This window comes from Mercenaria mercenaria, chromosome 2, assembly GCF_021730395.1.
Source record: "Mercenaria mercenaria strain notata chromosome 2, MADL_Memer_1, whole genome shotgun sequence".
Classification (NCBI taxonomy): Eukaryota; Metazoa; Mollusca; class Bivalvia; order Venerida; family Veneridae; genus Mercenaria; species Mercenaria mercenaria.
This window is the reverse complement of record NC_069362.1, coordinates 108,489,507-108,508,414: the sequence shown is the minus strand read 5'-3', so window position 1 is coordinate 108,508,414 and position 18,908 is coordinate 108,489,507. Positions and strand designations below refer to the sequence as shown.

Here is an 18,908-nt window from a genome sequence, read left to right as displayed (position 1 = left end):
TGCAGATGTAACCTGTGACCATTCCTCATCTTCAGACATCACCTGACCTCAGTTTGACCTTGAACTTGACCTCGTTTTGGACTTGGGTTGCTTTGTATCGATAAGGATGCCACCGGGGGCATCAAGCGTTTATTGAACGCAGCTTCTTGTTTGATGTTGATTTTTGAATATTGACTAAAAGGATGGTTTGCGATTGAAGAATAGATGTAAAAAATCCGCGATATGAACTGATGTTTTTTTTGTAACTGTCATTTTAAAATAAAAATGTCATCTCTAAGTCTAACAAGATCTTTATTACAGTCAGACTTTGTTTGCTTGAACTTGGGTATTTCGAACATCACCCTTCACTCAAACTCATCATAAGGTCCAGGCAAAATTCCTAAATAATGTACGTTGCTCAATGGCCTGAACTGCTGATAACTCTAACAAATATTTTCTGGTCCCATTGTGTGCAAGTGAACAAAGTGCCAAAGTATATTCAAATAATTTCTAATACAAGTTTACAACATCCTGAAACTTGACAAAATAATTTAACAAATTGATTGAAATCATGAAGAGAAGAAAAAACCTATAAAGAAACTGATGTTAGATCTTCATGGCAATTATTGATAGCATGCTCTTTTATATAATGGAAAGGGTTTGTTTGATTCATCGTTCAAATTTAAGATTTTATAACCCTTTGTTTCTTTATTAGGAATATGATTTCCATGTGAGATGGCCTACTGTGAAGTTGATCACTGTATTATTGACAAACAAATGTAAAGATCTGCAAGAGTGTATACTGGTACATCCTATGGGCGTTTCAAAGTTGATGGACCTGCTCTCTGATAGTAGAGAAATTGTTAGGAATGATGTAAGTGTTGTATACAGTTTGCTGGGTAGAGAAATATACTTGTGGTTTAACACACAATCTTTGGCTGTTTCTCAAAGATTACTGACAAAATAAGAGAAAAAGGTAATAGTTTCATTTAAATTATCTTTACTGGGTGTGTTTGCCATATTAATTTAAATATTTAATATAAGAATGCTTTCTTATGTTTTTTGCAGTGATAAGAGCCCAGTGCAAAATGTCAAGGTAATGCACAATGATATGCAATATGCACATTTTAAGACAAAATTTTGTGCAGTCTTGAAAAAAAACCGTAAGGTTTACTGCTTTGTAGAAATAATTTAAACCTTCAAAACTTTTGTTATTTATGATGCTATTTGAATGAAATTATTTGACATCTTTTAGAACTGCTTAGATGTCTTTCGGAATTTCATTTGTGACACATACACCTTGATTAAAAAGATGAATTGATATTAATGCCTTGTTTGATTTTAGGCTCTGTTACTGTTAAACCAGTTGACAAAGAGTAATGCCAATATACAGAAGATTGTGGCATTTGAAAACGCCTTTGAAAGACTTCTTGACATTATTCATGAAGAAGGTGGAATAGATGGAGGTAAGATATTTTATTTTAAAAGTAATGCTATTTCTCAGTATCTTGATGGGGCCTCCGTGGCCGAGGAGTTAAGGTCGCAGACATTGAATCACTTGCCCCTCACCAATGTGAGCCTTACTTGGGGCATTGAATTCTTCATGTGAAGAAACCATCTAGCTGGCTTACAGAAGGTCAGTGGTTCTACCCAGGTGTCCGTCCATGATGAAATAAGGCACGGAGGGCACCTTGGATCTTCCTCCACTGTCAAAGCTGCAAAGTCGCCATATGACTTATACTTGTGTTTGTGTGACGTTAAACCCAACAAAACAAACAAACATCTTGATAGTGAATGTTAGACTTTAAAAATACTTTGTTATCAGCATCACTGATGTTGTTGTACCACCTGACAACAAAGTTCTAAGGGGGGTATATTGGTTTCAGGTTGTCTGTCTGTCCATCTGTCCGTCTGTCTGTCTGTAGACACAGTCTTGTGAGCACCAACTCTCCTCATCCCCTTGACACAATTTAATGAAACTTCACAAAAGTGATCAATAACAACAGTAGTTGTGCATGATGCATGTTAGGTTTTTTTAGAAAATTTTTTGCAGAGTTATGGGAATTTTGTTACTATACTATATACATAGACACAATTTTGTGCGCACCAGCTCTCCTCATCCCCTTGACACAATTTAATGAAACTTCACACAAGTGTTCAGTAACAACAGTAGTTGTGCATGGTGCATGTTAGGTTCTTTCAGAAAAAAAATGCAGAGTTACGGGACTTTGATTTTTGTTACTATACTATATACATACAGTCTGCATATGCAACTTGTGCGCGCATAATCTTCTGAACCCATGCATACAATTTAATGAAACTTCACACAAGTGAACAGTAGTAACCCTAGTTGTGCATGGTGCATGTTAGGTTCTTTCAGAAAAAAACTCTGCACAGTTATGGGACTTTGTTTTTTGTTAATATACTATATACATACAGTCTGCATATGCAATCTTGTGCGCACCTAATCTCCCGAACCCTTGCACACAATTTATGTAACTTCACACAAGTGATCAGTACCAACCCTACTTGTGCATGGTGCATGTTACGTTCTTTTAAATAAATATTCTGCAGAGTTATGGGACTTTGTTTTTTGTTACTATACTATATACATGGAGTCTTTATACTTACAGTCCACATAATTATGCAGTCTTATGTGTGTCAAATTGCAATGGACTGTCAGTGCATGTGGTGGGGTGGGGGGGGGGGGTGTACATTCATCACCTTCAGTGATAGCTTTGGTTTAAAATGATAAAACTAGAGTTTGTTTGAACCTTCACAGCACTGATTTTAACACTTGTTATTGATACAGAGGTTTCTACTTCCTTTCCAGGAATAGTCGTTGAAGACTGTTTACTCCTGTTGTTAAACCTACTGAAGAATAATTCCTCAAATCAAAACTTCTTCCGAGAGGGCAGTCATGTTAAATATTTGACACCATTCTTTGACCTTGATCAAGATCAACAAAGGTCACAGGTTGGCTGGTCTGCGCAGAAAGTTACAAACATACATCTTGTATTACAGGTACAGTACTGTTTCTAGTCTCTATATTTCTATTGCAGTTTTTGTTGATATGACCTTTAATGCGAAAACATCTATACTTACGTATGCTTCACAAAACAAATTTAGGACCGAAAACTGTGACAGGGAATATGCTAAGATATCTTCAGCACACTTGCAGCTCCTAAGTACATGTATAGAGAAATTATTCAGTAGTTTTTTAGTAGTCCTTAAATCATTTAAAAGGCTTTAGTTGAATGATGACCTTAACTTAAGAAATTGTGCATGATGTATTCACAGAATGCTCTATGCAAGTGCACACGTTATGTCAGCTTTTAAATATCTTGACAGATTTAATACACAAATGACATATACTTAGAAAAGAAGGACACCGAAAATAGAAACTTGTTTAAAATTTGCAGCTTGTGAGATCACTGGTATCTCCTAGTAACCCACAACAGTTAACCAGTAACTGTCAGAAGACGATGTATACATGTGGTTTGGTGCAGCAGTTATGTACAATATTGATGGCCAGTGGTGTACCTGCAGATGTTCTTACAGAGGTAAGTCAATATAATCAACACATACTCCATACTGTTTTATCACTCAAGTCACAAAAGTTCATAAACACATTGCATATAATTATGACTGTGACATACAACATGTTTTATTACATTTCCTTAGTAACTTTCCATACAAGGTAAAAATCCCACTTTTCTAAGAATCTTGTACAACCACTGACACTTAAGGCAGTATCACATTCCAACTTGGTGGTTGTTATAAGAACTACTGACATGAATTATCAAAATTCAAATTTACAAAATATTTCAAAAAATATTCTATCTCAGTGAACAAGTAGAGTCCAGTATAAGCGTAAATTATTATCTGGAACTGTGCTGTTCAGAGTGTCTGGCTATTTCAGATATTGCTAGTTTCAATTCTTGAATTAGTATTTATGATTTTAGACCATTAACACAGTGGCTGAAGTTATTCGAGGAAATCTTCAGAACCAGGAGTACTTTGCCTCGGTTATGGCTCCATCAAACCCACCCAGGTATGTTTTGAATTCCTTATAGTTCTGTTTTATTTTAGAATGTGCAAAGTAGATACTTGAAATTTAATTTCATATTCTTAGTCACAGAATAATATTGTCAAACATTTAGTGTGGTTCTAGAGCCACTTCATTGATGTTTCAGTGAATCCTTTTATTGAATGTAAAAGAAAAAGGTTTATCTTGGGGGAAGAAATGAAGAATTCTTGCTTATAGAATGTTAGAGGTTCTACCCAGATGCCTGAAACAATGTACCTGGGGTCTTTCTCCATCATCAAAAGCTATAAAAGTCACCATATGACCTAATTGTTAGCTCTAGCTATTCTAATTGTGGCGTCGATGTCATCTTTGGTTAAAGTTTTGCATGCAAGTACATATAATGACTGTCATTTAAAGGCATATAGCTTTGAAACTTATTTCTTCTTTTTCTAGGTCAATTACCAGCCTCACTGGGTAAAATCCTGGTTAAAGTTTTGTATGCAAGAACATATAGCTAACACTTAAAGGCATATAGCTCTGTTACTTATTTTTTCTTTTCTAGGTCAATTACCAACCTCACTGGGTCAAGTCCTATAACTTTGACATGTATTTTGGGCAAATAATGCCTCCTTTTGGACTTAGAAAATCCTGGTTAAAGTTTTACATGCAAATTACTATCTCCAAATCAAATGCAGATATTGAACTGAAACTTTACTTTATCTTCATGGTTATAAAACTAGGTTATAGCATCAAGAGCCATAACTCTGACATGCGTTTTGGCCGAATTATGTCCCCTGTGAACTTAAAGCTTCTGGTTAAAGTTTTGCATGCAAGTTACTATCTCCAAACCTAATGCAGATACTGGATTGAAACTCTATAGATATTCTAACATTAAGGGTAATATTCCTGCTTCTGGGACAACAATTCGAATAGTCGAGCATTTTTGCTGTCTTACAGACAGCTCTTGTTGTTGTTGTGATCCTAAACCCAACAAAAACAGAGAGGATTCAGTTTCATTTGAATTTGCATTGATACTTGCTTATGTGAACCAACTGATGAAAATACGTTATACAATGTATGTTTTTCTGCAGTAGAGTTGATTTGTAGAAAACTAAGTGTTGTAGAATTTTTCTCTAGAAATTTATATAATTATGTTAGAAATTATTTTAAAGCTACCCAAGTCTGATGTATGTATGCTTATTTCATTGGAGTGGGAATCGTGTTATTAGTCATAAATTGTTGAATTAATTTGTATATTTATCATTGGGTTGTCTGCTTGTTTGTTCAATTTGAGTTGAATTACTTTTGATTCTGTTCCGTTACAAAGCTCAGTTTCTTTGACATAGACATTTTTGTTTAGATATCACTCAAATAATTATAGTTATCCTCTGTTACTACACATATTACAAATATATAGATTTCTTTGTTCAGTTAAGTTATACGTCTAGCATAAGAGAAAATGAAAATAATGTATAGTTTTGGTAAAATTGTGCAAGTTCACTGCTTTCAAATTTGTTTGAGACATTGATGATAAGGTAACATTATTTACCTCTGTACCTACATAACCTGACTGAGAGATATTTATTTTTCATTGGTTATATTTGATACATGATATAAGAAATATGTACACAGGTTGATGTTGTATTAAAAGTTTTATATTAGTTAAAACTATTGTATCATGGGTGGGTGTTTATTACAAGGCAGTTTTGGAACTAATATGTATTGAAATAACACCATCATGGGAATGTACATGTTACATAATTGTACCCCCCGACAACAAAGTTGTAAGGGGGGGTATACTGGTTTCAGGTTGTCTGTCTGTCTGTCTGTCCGTCTGTCTGTCTGTCCGTCTGTCCGTAGACGCAATCTTGTGCGCACCATCTCTCCTTATCCCCTTGACAGAATTTAATGAAACTTCACACAAGTGATCAGTACCAACAGTAGTTGTGCATGGGGCATGTTAGGTTCTTTTAGAAAAAAAATTTGCAGAGTTATGGGACTTTGTTTTTTTGTTACTATACTATATACATAGGCACAATCTTGTGCGCACCATCTCTCCTCATCCCCTTGACACAATTTAATGAAACTTCACACAAGTGATCAGTATCAACAGTAGTTGTGCATGGGGCATGTTAGGTTCTTTTAGAAAAAGAATTTGCAGAGTTATGGGACTTTGTTTTTTTGTTACTATACTATATACATAGACACAATCTTGTGACGCAATCTTGTGCGCACCATCTCTCCTGATCCCCTTGACAGAATTTAATGAAACTTCACACAAGTGATCAATACCAACAGTAGTTGTGCATGGGGCATGTTAGGTTCTTTTAGAAAATAAATTTGCACAGTTATGGGACTTCGTTTTTTTGTTACTATACTATATACATAGACACAATCTTGTGCGCACCATCTCTCCTCATCCCCTTGACACAATTTAGTGAAACTTCACACAAGTGATCAGTATCAACAGTAGTTGTGCATGGGGCATGTTAGGTTCTTTCAGAAAAAGAAAAATTGCAGAGTTATGGGACTTTGTTTTTTTGTTACTATACTATATACATAGACACAATCTTGTGCGCACCATCTCTCCTCATCCCCTTGACACAATTTAATGAAACTTCACACAAGTGATCAGTAACAACAGTAGTTATGCATGGGGCATGTTAGGTTCTTTCAGCGACAAAAATTGCAGAGTTATGGGACTCTGTTTCTTGTTAACATACTATGTACATACAGTCTGCATATGCAATCTTGTGCGTGCCTAATCTACCAAACCCTTACACACAATTTTATGAAACTTCACACAAGTGATCAGTACCAACCCTAGTTGTGCATGGTGCATGTTACATTCTTTTAGATAAATATTCTGCATAGTTATGGGACTTTGTATGTATACAGTTTAGTAACAAAAAACAGTCTATATACATACAGTCCACATAATTATGCAATCTTGTGTGCGTCAAATTGCAATGTACTGTGTCAGTGCATGCGGGGGGTACATTCATCACCTTTAGTGATAGCTCTAGTTTTAATTGTTTCATTAAATTGAGTAGTTTATGCATCAACTGATTTAAATTCTTGTGACTGGACAGAAAAATACCTTATCAAGCTAACAAATAATGATGAATTCAAGTATGATAGAATAAGTGAAAACATATTGAGGAATTTATGTAACGTTTGAATTTGTTAGAAAATACAAACTAATGTAGATTAACACCAGATTGATCCTGTGACGATTTGAGTTCACATGTCTTCTGTTCTTAGATTCTGTTCATGAACTGACAAGAATTATAGGATAGTATATGTCAGCTATGTCTTTTGGTGCATTAATGTTAATTTGGAATACTTTGACATCACTTAATGAAATTCAGCCAATCTGTTTCAGACCATGATGTCACTTAATGAAATTCAGCCTGATATTTGTTTCAGACCATGATGTCTTTTAATGAAATTCAGCCTGATACCTTTGTCTGAGACCATGATATCACTTACTGAAATTCAGCCTGATATCTATTTCAGACCATGGTATCACTTACTGAAATTCAGACATTTATCTGTTTCAGACCAGCTATTGTTGTGCTTCTTATGTCCATGGTGAATGAGAAACAACCTTTTACACTCCGATGTGCAGTCCTTTACTGTTTCCAGTCATTTCTGTATAAAAATGAAGTTGGCCAGTCACAGATTGTTCAGACTTTATTACCTACTTCTGCTGATGGTATGTAAAACTTTCTTGTTATTTATAAGTGACACAAGAATAGAATTAGTTGCAGCTTACAGGCTCTGAAAAATATTCTTTTTTATTTTTTTTTTCAGAAATAGTAGTTTAAGTATGTAAATTAGGCCTGTTTTTGTCTAAATTACCATGTTTGAAAGTCCTGGCAGTTTTAAGAATCCTCCCATTTGGCAAATGCCAAAGAAAGTTCTGAGATTTACTTCCACAGAATATAATGTTTATTTTCTAGCACTTGTACATAAAAAGCAATGTAGGTGCTTTCTTACAGTGAACTTTCCAAATTGACTCCTATCAGATGCTCAACTTCCCTTGTCACTTGTCTCTAACTTAATTAGTAACTTTAGTTCTCTTTATTTTGAATATGATGATCAGTTGATTATTCTGTATTAAATGCATTGAGGTTTACACTGTTTATGAAAAAAAAAACCTATGTAAGTATAGACACAGGAGGATTACACTGAATATGGAAAAAACATTGTGTACTGTTGCCATTTGATAGCAAGCTTTACAGATTTTTTTTTGGTATTTGGTATAATTGATTAAACTCACGGCATGTATTGAAAATTTTAACAGTTACTCTAAAAAGTACATGAATGTTATTACAGATTGTGCCACAAAAAAGGTAACTTCATAATTCATATCAAGTTTTATAAAGAAAAAGCACATGGTTTCATTAACTGGTTTTTTTGTTCATATCTATTCTTGTCTGTTTACAGTGAACACAATATCAGCAGGACAGCTATTGTGTGGGGGATTATTCAGTACAGACTCCCTGTCAAACTGGTTTGCTGCAGTTGCCATGTTAAATGCCATATCGGACAATGCAACACAGAAAGAACAGTTATTACGTGTACAACTAGCCACTAGTCTCGGCAATCCACCTGTCTCACTGTTACAACAGTGTTGTAATATAGTTGCTCAGGTACTCATTACAAAGTTGTTTGAATCTGTATAGCCTATTTTCCACAAATTATTAGATATTTTCAAACTTTCCAATAAAATGACTGAAAAATTGTTGAAAAAGACCTTAAACCTGAACACACACACACAATAAAATGAAGTGATTCTTGACTCCGAAAATTTCCTGTTTTCATCTTTGTGTTCGAAAGTACACTAATGCTTGTAATTCATTTAATAAATGATGACAAAATGTAAAAATATATACACGTGTACATGTAAGATGTGGATTTAAATAAATGATTTTTAGCTCACCTGTCACATAGTGACAAGGTGAGCTTTTGTGATCACGCAGCGTCCGTCGTCCGTGCGTCCGTCCGTAAACTTTTGCTTGTGACCACTCTAGAGGTCACATTTTTTGTGGGATCTTTATGAAAGTTGGTCAGAATGTTCACCTTGATGATATCTAGGTCAAGTTCGAAACTGGGTCACGTGCCATCAAAAACTAGGTCAGTAGGTCTAAAATTAGAAAAACCTTGTGACCTCTCTAGAGGCCATATATTTCACACGATCTTCATGAAAATTGGTCAGAATGTTCACCTTGATGATATCTAGGTCCAGTTCGAAACTGGGTCAGGTGCCTTCAAAAACTAGGTCAGTAGGTCTAAAAATAGAAAAACCTTGTGACCTCTCTAGAGGCCATATATTTCTCAAGATCTTCATGAAAACTGGTCAGAACGTTCATCTTGATGATATCTAGGTCAAGTTCGAAACTGGGTCACGTGCCTTCAAAAACTAGGTCAGTAGGTCAAATAATAGAAAAACCTTGTGACCTCTCTAGAGGCCATATATGTCATGAGATCTTCATGAAAATTGGTCAGAATGTTCACCTTGATGATATCTAGGTCAAGTTCGAAAGTGAGTCACGTGCCATCAAAAACTAGGTCAGTAGGTCAAATAATAGAAAAACCTTGTGACCTCTCTAGAGGCCATATTTTTCATGGGATGTGTATGAAAGTTGGTCTGAATGTTCATCTTGATGATATCTAGGTCAAGTTCGAAAGTGGGTCACGTGCCTTCAAAAACTAGGTCAGTAGTTCAAATAATAGAAAAACCTTGTGACCTCTCTAAAGGCCATATTTCTCATGGGATCTGTATGGAAGTTGGTCTGAATGTTCATCTTGATGATATCTAGGTCAAGTTCGAAACAGGGTCATATGCGGTCAAAAACTAGGTCAGTAGGTCAAATAATAGAAAAACCTTGTGACCTCTCTAGAGGCCATACTTGTGAATGCATCTCCATAAAAATTGGTCAGAATGTTCATCTTGATGATATCTAGGTCAAGTTCAAAAGTGGGTCACATGCCGTCAAAAAGTAGGTCAGTAGGTCAAATAATGAAAAAACGTTGTGACCTCTCTAGAGACCATATTTTTCAATGGATCTTCATGAAAATTTATCTGAATGTTCACCTTGATGATATCTAGGTCAGTTTCGAAACTGGGTCACGTGCGGTCAAAAACTAGGCCAGTAGGTATAAAAATAGAAAAACCTTGTGACCTCTCTAGAGGCCATACTTTTCATGAGATCTTCATGAAAATTAGTGAGAATGTTCACCTTGATGATATCTAGGTAAAGTTCAAAACAGGGTCACGACCTTCGAAAACTAGGTCAATAGGTCAAATAATAGAAAAACCTTGTGACCTCTAGAGACCATATTTTTCAATGGATCTTCATGAAAATTGGTCAGAATTTTTATCTTGATAAATCTAGGTCAAGTTCAAAACTGGGTCACATGAGCTCAAAAACTAGGTCACTATGTCAAATAATAGAAAAAACGACGTCATACTCAAAACTGGGTCATGTGGGAAGAGGTGAGCGATTCAGGACCATCATGGTGCTCTTGTTTCAGTAAGTAAGGAGAAAATGTAAAGTATTATGTCTATTTGAACAGGGTGGTCGTGTACAGACTCGGCTAGGTATCCTGATGTTGCTGGCAACCTGGATGGCAGATTGTACAACGGCTGTCGCACATTTTCTCTTCAACACTGCAAATGTTCCTTATGTATCCTTTACACACTTCACTTTCATATATATATATATATATGTGTACCTGGCTTTACTAACATTCTTAAAGTAGCTCAGTATGTAGAGTAAAGCTGTTAAGTTAGATCCTAGGAAGAGGTCTGTTTTTGTTGTAAAATGCAAAGACTGTTAACATTTAAGATAGTTGTATTTTGTTTAAATATGTCAAGACATTCCATTTAATTATTACTTTAAGCAGTGTAACCTGAAAAGCTGAGTAAAAATGGCGGAATCTTTAGTGAAAGTGTGGCAAGATTCATTCTTTACGCCACTGAAGTGTTAACATGATGTGTGTTATTGTGTAATTGTTGCAATTTACATAGAATTATGTCCTTTTTCAATATATATAGATTTGGTCAGTTGGAGAACTAAATAAAACTTTTGCTGAAACAAACAGAATAATACTGATGTTAGACGTTACCATGGAAACAGTCCTTAACAATATTGTAGCTGATCTCGCAGGTGTCTTCATCAGATGGAGATGAAAATGAACAGAATGTTCAGGGTTTATGTGCCTTCCTTCTCGGTATATGTTTACTGTGTAATGATGACCAGAATGAAACATTCACAACGTAAGTCAGATGTTAAAACCTCTTATATTTCAGAAATAATTCACAGTATTATAGCATAGTTTCAGGGGAGGAGAACTTAAAGGAAATTTAAAGGTTCTTTATTCTGAGTCTATAGTTGTGTAAAACATTGGCTGTGTAATTATGCTTGATGTGTAATGGCTTGTGTTGAAGTTGACTGATTGTGACACTCTTCAACGAATAATTTAGAGACTAAGATAATGGACTTTTGTTTTACTAATCTATATTCGTGTCACATATTTCTTTGTAAATTTGATTCATAAGATAAAAATTTCATCAACTGTAAGTCGGATGAAATAAATATCCAGCCTACTTGAATAAACGGATAAAAGGTATAAACTGAAATGAAAAGTCTTTCAGTCTGTTTTGTGATGATGTTCTTAGTTGATTATAACAAAGTCATTCATACAATATCTTTAATTTGAAAATTAAAACATTTGCAGGAAAGTGAGTTTGTTCCTAAATGAAATCCTACTTTTAGTTATAGCTGAGTTTGGAAACCAGTGTTTAAATGTCAGCATGTGATTTAGTTTGATTTAGACTGAACTCAGAAATGTTGTAACTCAGAAAAAAATATTGTGCCCAGTCCAAGCAGAGAAACATTGTTATATTTTCAGTACATCATTGTGGCAGATCATTGAGAAGAGGATTGGTCTGGAGGCATTTACAGACAAACTCACACAGGTCACCAAGTCTGAGAGTTACACACGAGCCATGAAGAAACCTCACATAAACTATAAACAAGCCAATGAAGTTGTCTTTGACTATGAGTTTTGTAGATTGTTTAAAAGTGTAGAACGTAAGTTTTCATTGTTTTGTTTTGTTTGAACTTGTTTTAAATTTCCTGATTTTTTTAAAAAATGTTTGAAGAGTATTTATTCATTTGCATTAAAACATTCAGTTTGATCAATTTGTACTTTATACTACCTGTCATTAGAACATAAAACAATTTGTTTCATGAACAATGAAGAAGTCATTTAGATATTAAATTTTGAGATCAAGGTATCTCTGATAAATACATGCACAAGACTTTGATAATACAGGTCCTTTAAAATGATGGCTGCAGGGGCTTTATCTCAAATTTATGGTTTTGCATCTTATGTTTATTCACGTAGGCTTCATTACACAAAGTTGTTGTTCATATCTTATGTCTTTGTCTTATCTATGTGCTAATCTGTAATACTGAACTGGAGGAAAAAGCATTACTGTTGTTTTCTGCTGTTGTTATAAAGTTTTCTTTATGAATATTTTCAGATGATATTTTGAAAGCTTTATCATCAAATAACAGAGAAGAAAGCAAAAAGCAGCTAGCCAATTTAAAAGAACATGAAAGTATTGTAACACAGTATAAAGATTTAATCCAAGAACAGGTTGGTTTATATCTTATATTTAACTGTACATGAAGAAATATGCACTCGTTCTTTTGCTTAATGATATTGTGTTCCTATAGTCTGCAGTATGTCTACTGTAGAACTCTGGCATATTTTTTATACAAATCTTAGCATAAAACTGTTGCAACTGGGTATCAATATTATGAAGACGCAATGTAATAGCCTGTAAATATGAGTCCGCTTCATGTCCAAATCATTTTTGTTGTGTTTCTGTATTGCTTAGTAACTGTTTCTACAACTTCAGGATGGAAGGTTACGAGAAGCACAGGGTCAGTTAGAGAATATTCAAAGTGAATATAACAAAGCTAGAAAACAGATAGAAGATTATGCTCAACAAATACAACAGCTTAAAGACCAGAATGCTCTATTAAAAGCTACTAAAGGTACAGTCTCATAGACTTTTGTGTTGATACTCTGTAATTTTAGTATTTTGAAATATAAAAATATTTATTATGTGGCACAAGGGGCCCGAATGACGGAACAGGTGAGGTCTCAGGTTACTTGCAACATTTCCTTGTGGTTTTCAGCCCTGCTAGGGTCAGTTAATGAGGAAGCACTCCAACTGGCTGGCAGAACGTTGGCCCTAGAGGGGCAGCTGGGGTTTTCACCCATTGTTTTCAAAAAAATGTTGGGACAGTTGCCACTGTAACAGTGTGGCTTAATTATAATAGTAAAACAAAACAAACAAGTATATATTTTTTCACAACCAACCTAGCTAGTTAAGAACAAGGGACTGTAAATTGAGAGCTCGCAAGTTTGATCCCAAGGTGAGGTGAATGTTTTCTGTGACACTTTTATTACTGAAGACAATAATTTTGTCTGAAAACATTTGTCCTGTACCTCTGTTTCATGTAGAGAAGTGATGAAATGACAATCATTATGTTACCCCACTTCTTTCGAAAAACATTTGTGTTGTACTTGGCATGTTGCCAGCAAGTTGTTCCCTGACCCTTAAAGTTTCACATTATGTGGTCAAGAACATCGATGAAAATGTCCCCATATTGTCATTAAGTTACAGAGGTAGTCATTTTCAATCATTACCAGATTCATCATTTTAGGTAACTTATTTATACATTGTATGTTATATAGTAATAAAAAAAAGAAAAGGTCATCTTTTATATTAAGAACCCTTAAAAAAAAAAGACATGAGTGGGGAAATTATTAACGCTGTTTTTAGCGGACATGTGGTAAAAGTAGATTTTTCTGTTTTCAGGTTCTAAATCCTCCGATAGTGATAAAGAAGAGGAAGTTAGGAGTTTAAATGATAGATTACAAAGTCTTAGTTTACAGTTAACAGAAAAACAATCACATATAGATAAATTAGTAAGTATCCTCCAAAACTAGATTGTAACATGATTTAGACAAGAGAGATTTCTTTGCAAGACGTAGTCTGGAAAATTGATTCAAGATATGTCTTACATCAATTAAATGCATTCGCAAACAAATCTTATTTAAATCCTGTCATAGTACAGTCAGATCTATGTCAGTTTTCCCGGCAGAGGTAATTACCATTGTTGTAAACGATTGAAGTCAGTACAACAGATATTTAATTTTGATCAATAAAAATCGATCATACTTAAATTTAGATCAGAAATTATATTGGCTTTCTGAGAGAATTTTTAAACGAAAATTGGTTGCCAGAATGTCTGCTTGTGATGTCAAACTGCCATTTTTCATGAACATTTATCCTAATTTATTAGCTCACCTGTCACAAAGTGACAAGGTGAGCTTTTGTGACCGCGCGGTGTCCGTCGTCCGTGCGTGCGTGCGTCCGTAAACTTTTGCTTGTGACCACTCTAGAGGTCACATTTTTCATGGGATCTTTATGAAAGTTGGTCAGATTGTTCATCTTGATAATAATTAGGTCAGATTCGAAACTGGGTCACGTGCCGTCAAAAACTAGGTCAGTAGGTCTAAAAATAGAAAAACCTTGTGACCTCTCTAGAGGCCATATATTTCACCAGATCTTCATGAAAATTGGTCAGAATGTTCACCTTGATGATATCTAGGCCAAGTTCGAAACTGGGTCACGTGCCGTCAAAAACTAGGTCAGTAGGTCTAAAAATAGAAAAACCTTGTGACCTCTCTAGAGGCCATATATTTCACAAGATCTTCATGAAAATTGGTCTGAATGTTCACCTTGATAATATCTAGGTCAAGTTCGAAACTGGGTCACGTGCCATCAAAAACTAGTTCAGTAGGTCAAATAATAGAAAAACGTTGTGACCTCTCTAGAGGCCATATTTTTCATGGGATCTGTATGAAAGTTGGTCAGAATGTTCATCTTGATGATATCTAGGTCAAGTTCGAAACAGGGTCATGTGCGGTCAAAAACTAGGTCAGTAGGTCTTAAAATAGAAAAACCTTGTGACCTCTCTAGAGACCATACTTGTGAATGGATCTCCATAAAAATTGGTCAGAATGTTCACCTTGATATCTAGGTCAAGTTTGAAACTGGGCCACGTGCCTTAAAAAACTAGGTCAGTAGGTCAAATGATAAAAAAACCTTGTGACCTCTCTAGAGGCCATACTTTTCATGGGATCTGTATGAAAGTTGGTCTGAATGTTCATCTTGATGATATCTAGGTCAGTTTTGAAACTGGGTCAACTGCGGTCAAAAACTAGGTCAGTAGGTCTAAAAATAGAAAAACCTTGTGACCTCTCTAGAGGCCATATATTTCACAAGATCTTCATGAAAATTGGTCTGAATGTTCACCTTGATAATATCTAGGTCAAGTTCGAAACTGGGTCACATGCCATCAAAAACTAGGTCAGTAAGTCAAATAATAGAAAAACGTTGTGACCTCTCTAGAGGCCATATTTTTCATGGGATCTGTATGAAAGTTGGTCAGAATGTTCATCTTGATGATATCTAGGTCAAGTTCGAAACAGGGTCATGTGCGGTCAAAAACTAGGTCAGTAGGTCTTAAAATAGAAAAACCTTGTGACCTCTCTAGAGGCCATATATTTCATGAGATCTTCATGAAAATTGGTCAGAATGTTCACCTTGATGATATCTAGGTCAAGTTCGAAAGTGGGTCACGTGCGTACAAAAACTAGGTCATTAGGTCAAATAATAGAAAAACCTTGTGACCTGTCTAGAGGCCATATTTTTGATGGGATCTGTATGAAAATTGGTCTGAATGTTCATCTTGATGATATCTAGGTCAGATTTGAAAGTGGGTCACGTGCCATCAAAAACTAGGTCAGTAGGTCAAATAATAGAAAAACCTTGTGATTTCTCTAAAGGCCATATTTTTCATGGGATCTGTATGAAAATTGGTCTAAATGTTCACCTTGATGATATCTAGGTCAAGTTCGAAAGTGGGTCGCGTGCGGTCAAAAACTAGGTCAGTAGGTCAAATAATAGAAAGACCTTGTGACCTCTCTAGAGGCCATATTTTTCATGGGATCTGTATGAAAATTGGTCTGAATGTTCATCTTGATGATATCTAGGTCAAATTTGAAAGTGGGTCACGTGCCGTCAAAAACTAGGTCAGTAGGTCAAATAATAGAAAAACCTTGTGACCTCTCTAAAGGCCATATTTTTCATGGGATCTGTATGAAAATTGGTCTGAATGTTCATCTTGATGATATCTAGGTCAAATTCGAAACAGGGTCATGTGCGGTCAAAAACTAGGTCATTAGGTCTAAAAATAGAAAAACCTTGTGACCTCTCTAGAGACCATACTTGTGAATGGATCTCCATAAAAATTGGTCAGAATGTTCACCTTGATGATATCTAGGTCAAGTTTGAAACTGGGCCACGTGCCTTAAAAAACTAGGTCAGTAGGTCAAATGATAAAAAAACCTTGTGACCTCTCTAGAGGCCATACTTTTCATGGGATCTGTATGAAAGTTGGTCTGAATGTTCATCTTGATGATATCTAGGTCAGTTTTGAAACTGGGTCAACTGCGGTCAAAAACTAGGTCAGTAGGTCTAAAGTTATTAAAATCTTTTGACATCTCTAGAGACCATATTTTTCAATGGATCTTCATGAAAATTGGTCAGAATTTTTATCTTGATAATATCTAGGTCAAGTTCGAAACTGGGTCACATGAGCTCAAAAACTAGGTCACTATGTCAAATAATAGAAAAAACGACGTCATACTCAAAACTGGGTCATGTGGAAAGAGGTGAGCGATTCAGGACCATCATGGTCCTCTTGTTTTAATAGGTAAAGCTTCATATCTGATACTGTCAAATGATGTCAAACTGTCCTTGCATCATCACAATTTGTCAATCATATTCTTTAAACTGGAGATTTAGGCGATTTCGTGAAAGTGTTGCAGTATCAAAATAAATTTTGGATAACTGGAATATGTTCTATTATTTTTGACTAATAAAAAATTGGGGGCTGTGGTTTTAGACAGGTGGCTGGGATGAGAATCGGAACACTTACTTTTCTGTTGCCTAAGTGATAGTTTTAACTATGTAAGTGTTGTTTTATTGACAGAATGGTTAACTTCTTTTTCTTGTTTATCACAGAAAACAGATTTATCTGTAGCGGAGGCGAGGGTTGTTGCCCAGGACCTGGGAGAGGAGGATAAAGAAAATAATCCTAGTGAAACGGCAGTGTTACAACAAACTGTGAATAGATTAAATACTGATTTACATGAACTGCGTGTTGAAGTGTCTAGTAAAGACGCAGAAATTCATAGACTTAATTCAGAGTGTAGTCAGTTACAAACTCAATTACAACAAGTGGTAAGTAAACATTGAACTATCTTTTGGCAGGTTTAATGACCATGATTAACTTCTTTCCCAGAAAATAGAATTATAAATACATCGAGGCCATGTTTAAAGGTGATTTTTACAGGCTAAATTTATATACACTTTTATTGAAAGTTACTTTGTATAGAAATACTTCCAGAGCCTCAAAGCATGGTCAATAGTAACATCAAGCAAATTTTGTTTTCACCAGAATCCTTATGAAAAATAATAAGACTGTTTCTGAATGAAATGTACTTATTCCTTATAAAGAAAATTAACTGAAATGAGTTAAATGTTACTGTAAAATTATTCTTAAAAACCTGAAGAAATGTATAACTGGCACATATCTGAAGTGATCTGTTCTGTATTTTTCACAGCAATCAATACCAAATACCAGTCAAGAATCAGATGCCAAAGCAGCCTCACTCTCCGAGGAAGTTACAAAACTTATGGACGAGAGAAATACATTACAAGACAGGGTTAAAAAGGCAAATGAAGAAAATTTAAACCTTATTGACAAAGTTCATGTAAGTTAGCTGGTTTCTATATTGTAACTAAGTATTTTTTTATGTTAACCAAATTTAGAAATCTTTATCTTTTGTTATATTGTTGTGACAACTTGTTATGTTTCTTGAGTGTGGAGGCTGCAAGATCCTGGCAGGTAGACCATTCTTCTGGGTGATGTTACAAAAACACCAACTGACACTGAATACTTCAAGGTTAAATAAGTGCCTTATTAAATTGTGCAAAAAATTTGTTTCATATTCAGCAAAGTGAACAACCCACTTAACTCATTCTGCCCTAAAGCGTTATCTCCACTTCTGCCCTGCTGATATTTATCTTTCAGCCACCTAGCAGGCTGATAAGCCAATCTACCCTGAATACCGAGAGATGTTTAGAGAGATAACATTGATTTCGTAGTTTTTTGCTTCGGATATTGTTGTTAATTAGTGACATATGACATCAAATATGTGCTAATAAGTATGGAATTTGCACTCTGTAAGTAAATTGAAGTAGCTACGCAACAAAGTTAATTTCATGCAGCTTTGTAGTACAGTCATTTCAACAGACTGTTGAATTAAAGACACAAAATAAATGACCGTATTCTCTCATCAGATATTGTTTTGGCTAAACAACATTTATAAAATGCTAAATTTTATCATGCACATATTTAAACAACAAATATGAACAATTCTTAAAAATAATTTTATAAATACATATTATTGTCATTTTCTAACACTGGTTTTACTCATTTATACGCATACAGGCAATCAAAACGCATAAAAAAAGTTATTTCTCATAAAAAATAGCGTATGTGTTTAGTATGAAGATGTAATAAAATGAATATCTAAGCTATTTTAGACAGAAACTATTGTGCTGAAAATGAGATTATTTTGGGCTAATTTTCAGAAAACATGTACATGTACTTTATGAAAATTTGAATTTTGAAACAATTTTGTGGAGTTTCTAAAGTATCACAAACTAGCT

At 34.9% G+C, this 18,908-nt stretch overlaps 1 protein-coding gene across 2 annotated transcripts in view; it reads left to right on the top strand.

Moving 5' to 3' along the window:
* The window catches only part of LOC123562446 (general vesicular transport factor p115-like), a 38,770-nt gene that overhangs the window by 6,447 nt on the left and 13,415 nt on the right, over nt 1-18,908 (top strand). The window contains exons 5-20 of one of the 2 annotated variants that reach the window (XM_053537495.1): nt 695-853; nt 1,325-1,445; nt 2,813-3,003; nt 3,402-3,542; nt 3,945-4,033; nt 5,182-5,196; nt 7,573-7,727; nt 8,462-8,667; nt 10,595-10,705; nt 11,176-11,297; nt 11,933-12,114; nt 12,570-12,685; nt 12,951-13,089; nt 13,920-14,029; nt 17,196-17,414; nt 17,798-17,947. In XM_053537495.1, coding sequence (XP_053393470.1) covers nt 695-853; nt 1,325-1,445; nt 2,813-3,003; nt 3,402-3,542; nt 3,945-4,033; nt 5,182-5,196; nt 7,573-7,727; nt 8,462-8,667; nt 10,595-10,705; nt 11,176-11,297; nt 11,933-12,114; nt 12,570-12,685; nt 12,951-13,089; nt 13,920-14,029; nt 17,196-17,414; nt 17,798-17,947 — 2,226 coding nt within the window. The remainder of the gene's footprint in view (nt 1-694; nt 854-1,324; nt 1,446-2,812; nt 3,004-3,401; nt 3,543-3,944; nt 4,034-5,181; nt 5,197-7,572; nt 7,728-8,461; nt 8,668-10,594; nt 10,706-11,175; nt 11,298-11,932; nt 12,115-12,569; nt 12,686-12,950; nt 13,090-13,919; nt 14,030-17,195; nt 17,415-17,797; nt 17,948-18,908) is intronic. The other variant, XM_053537496.1, reaches the window with a different exon arrangement.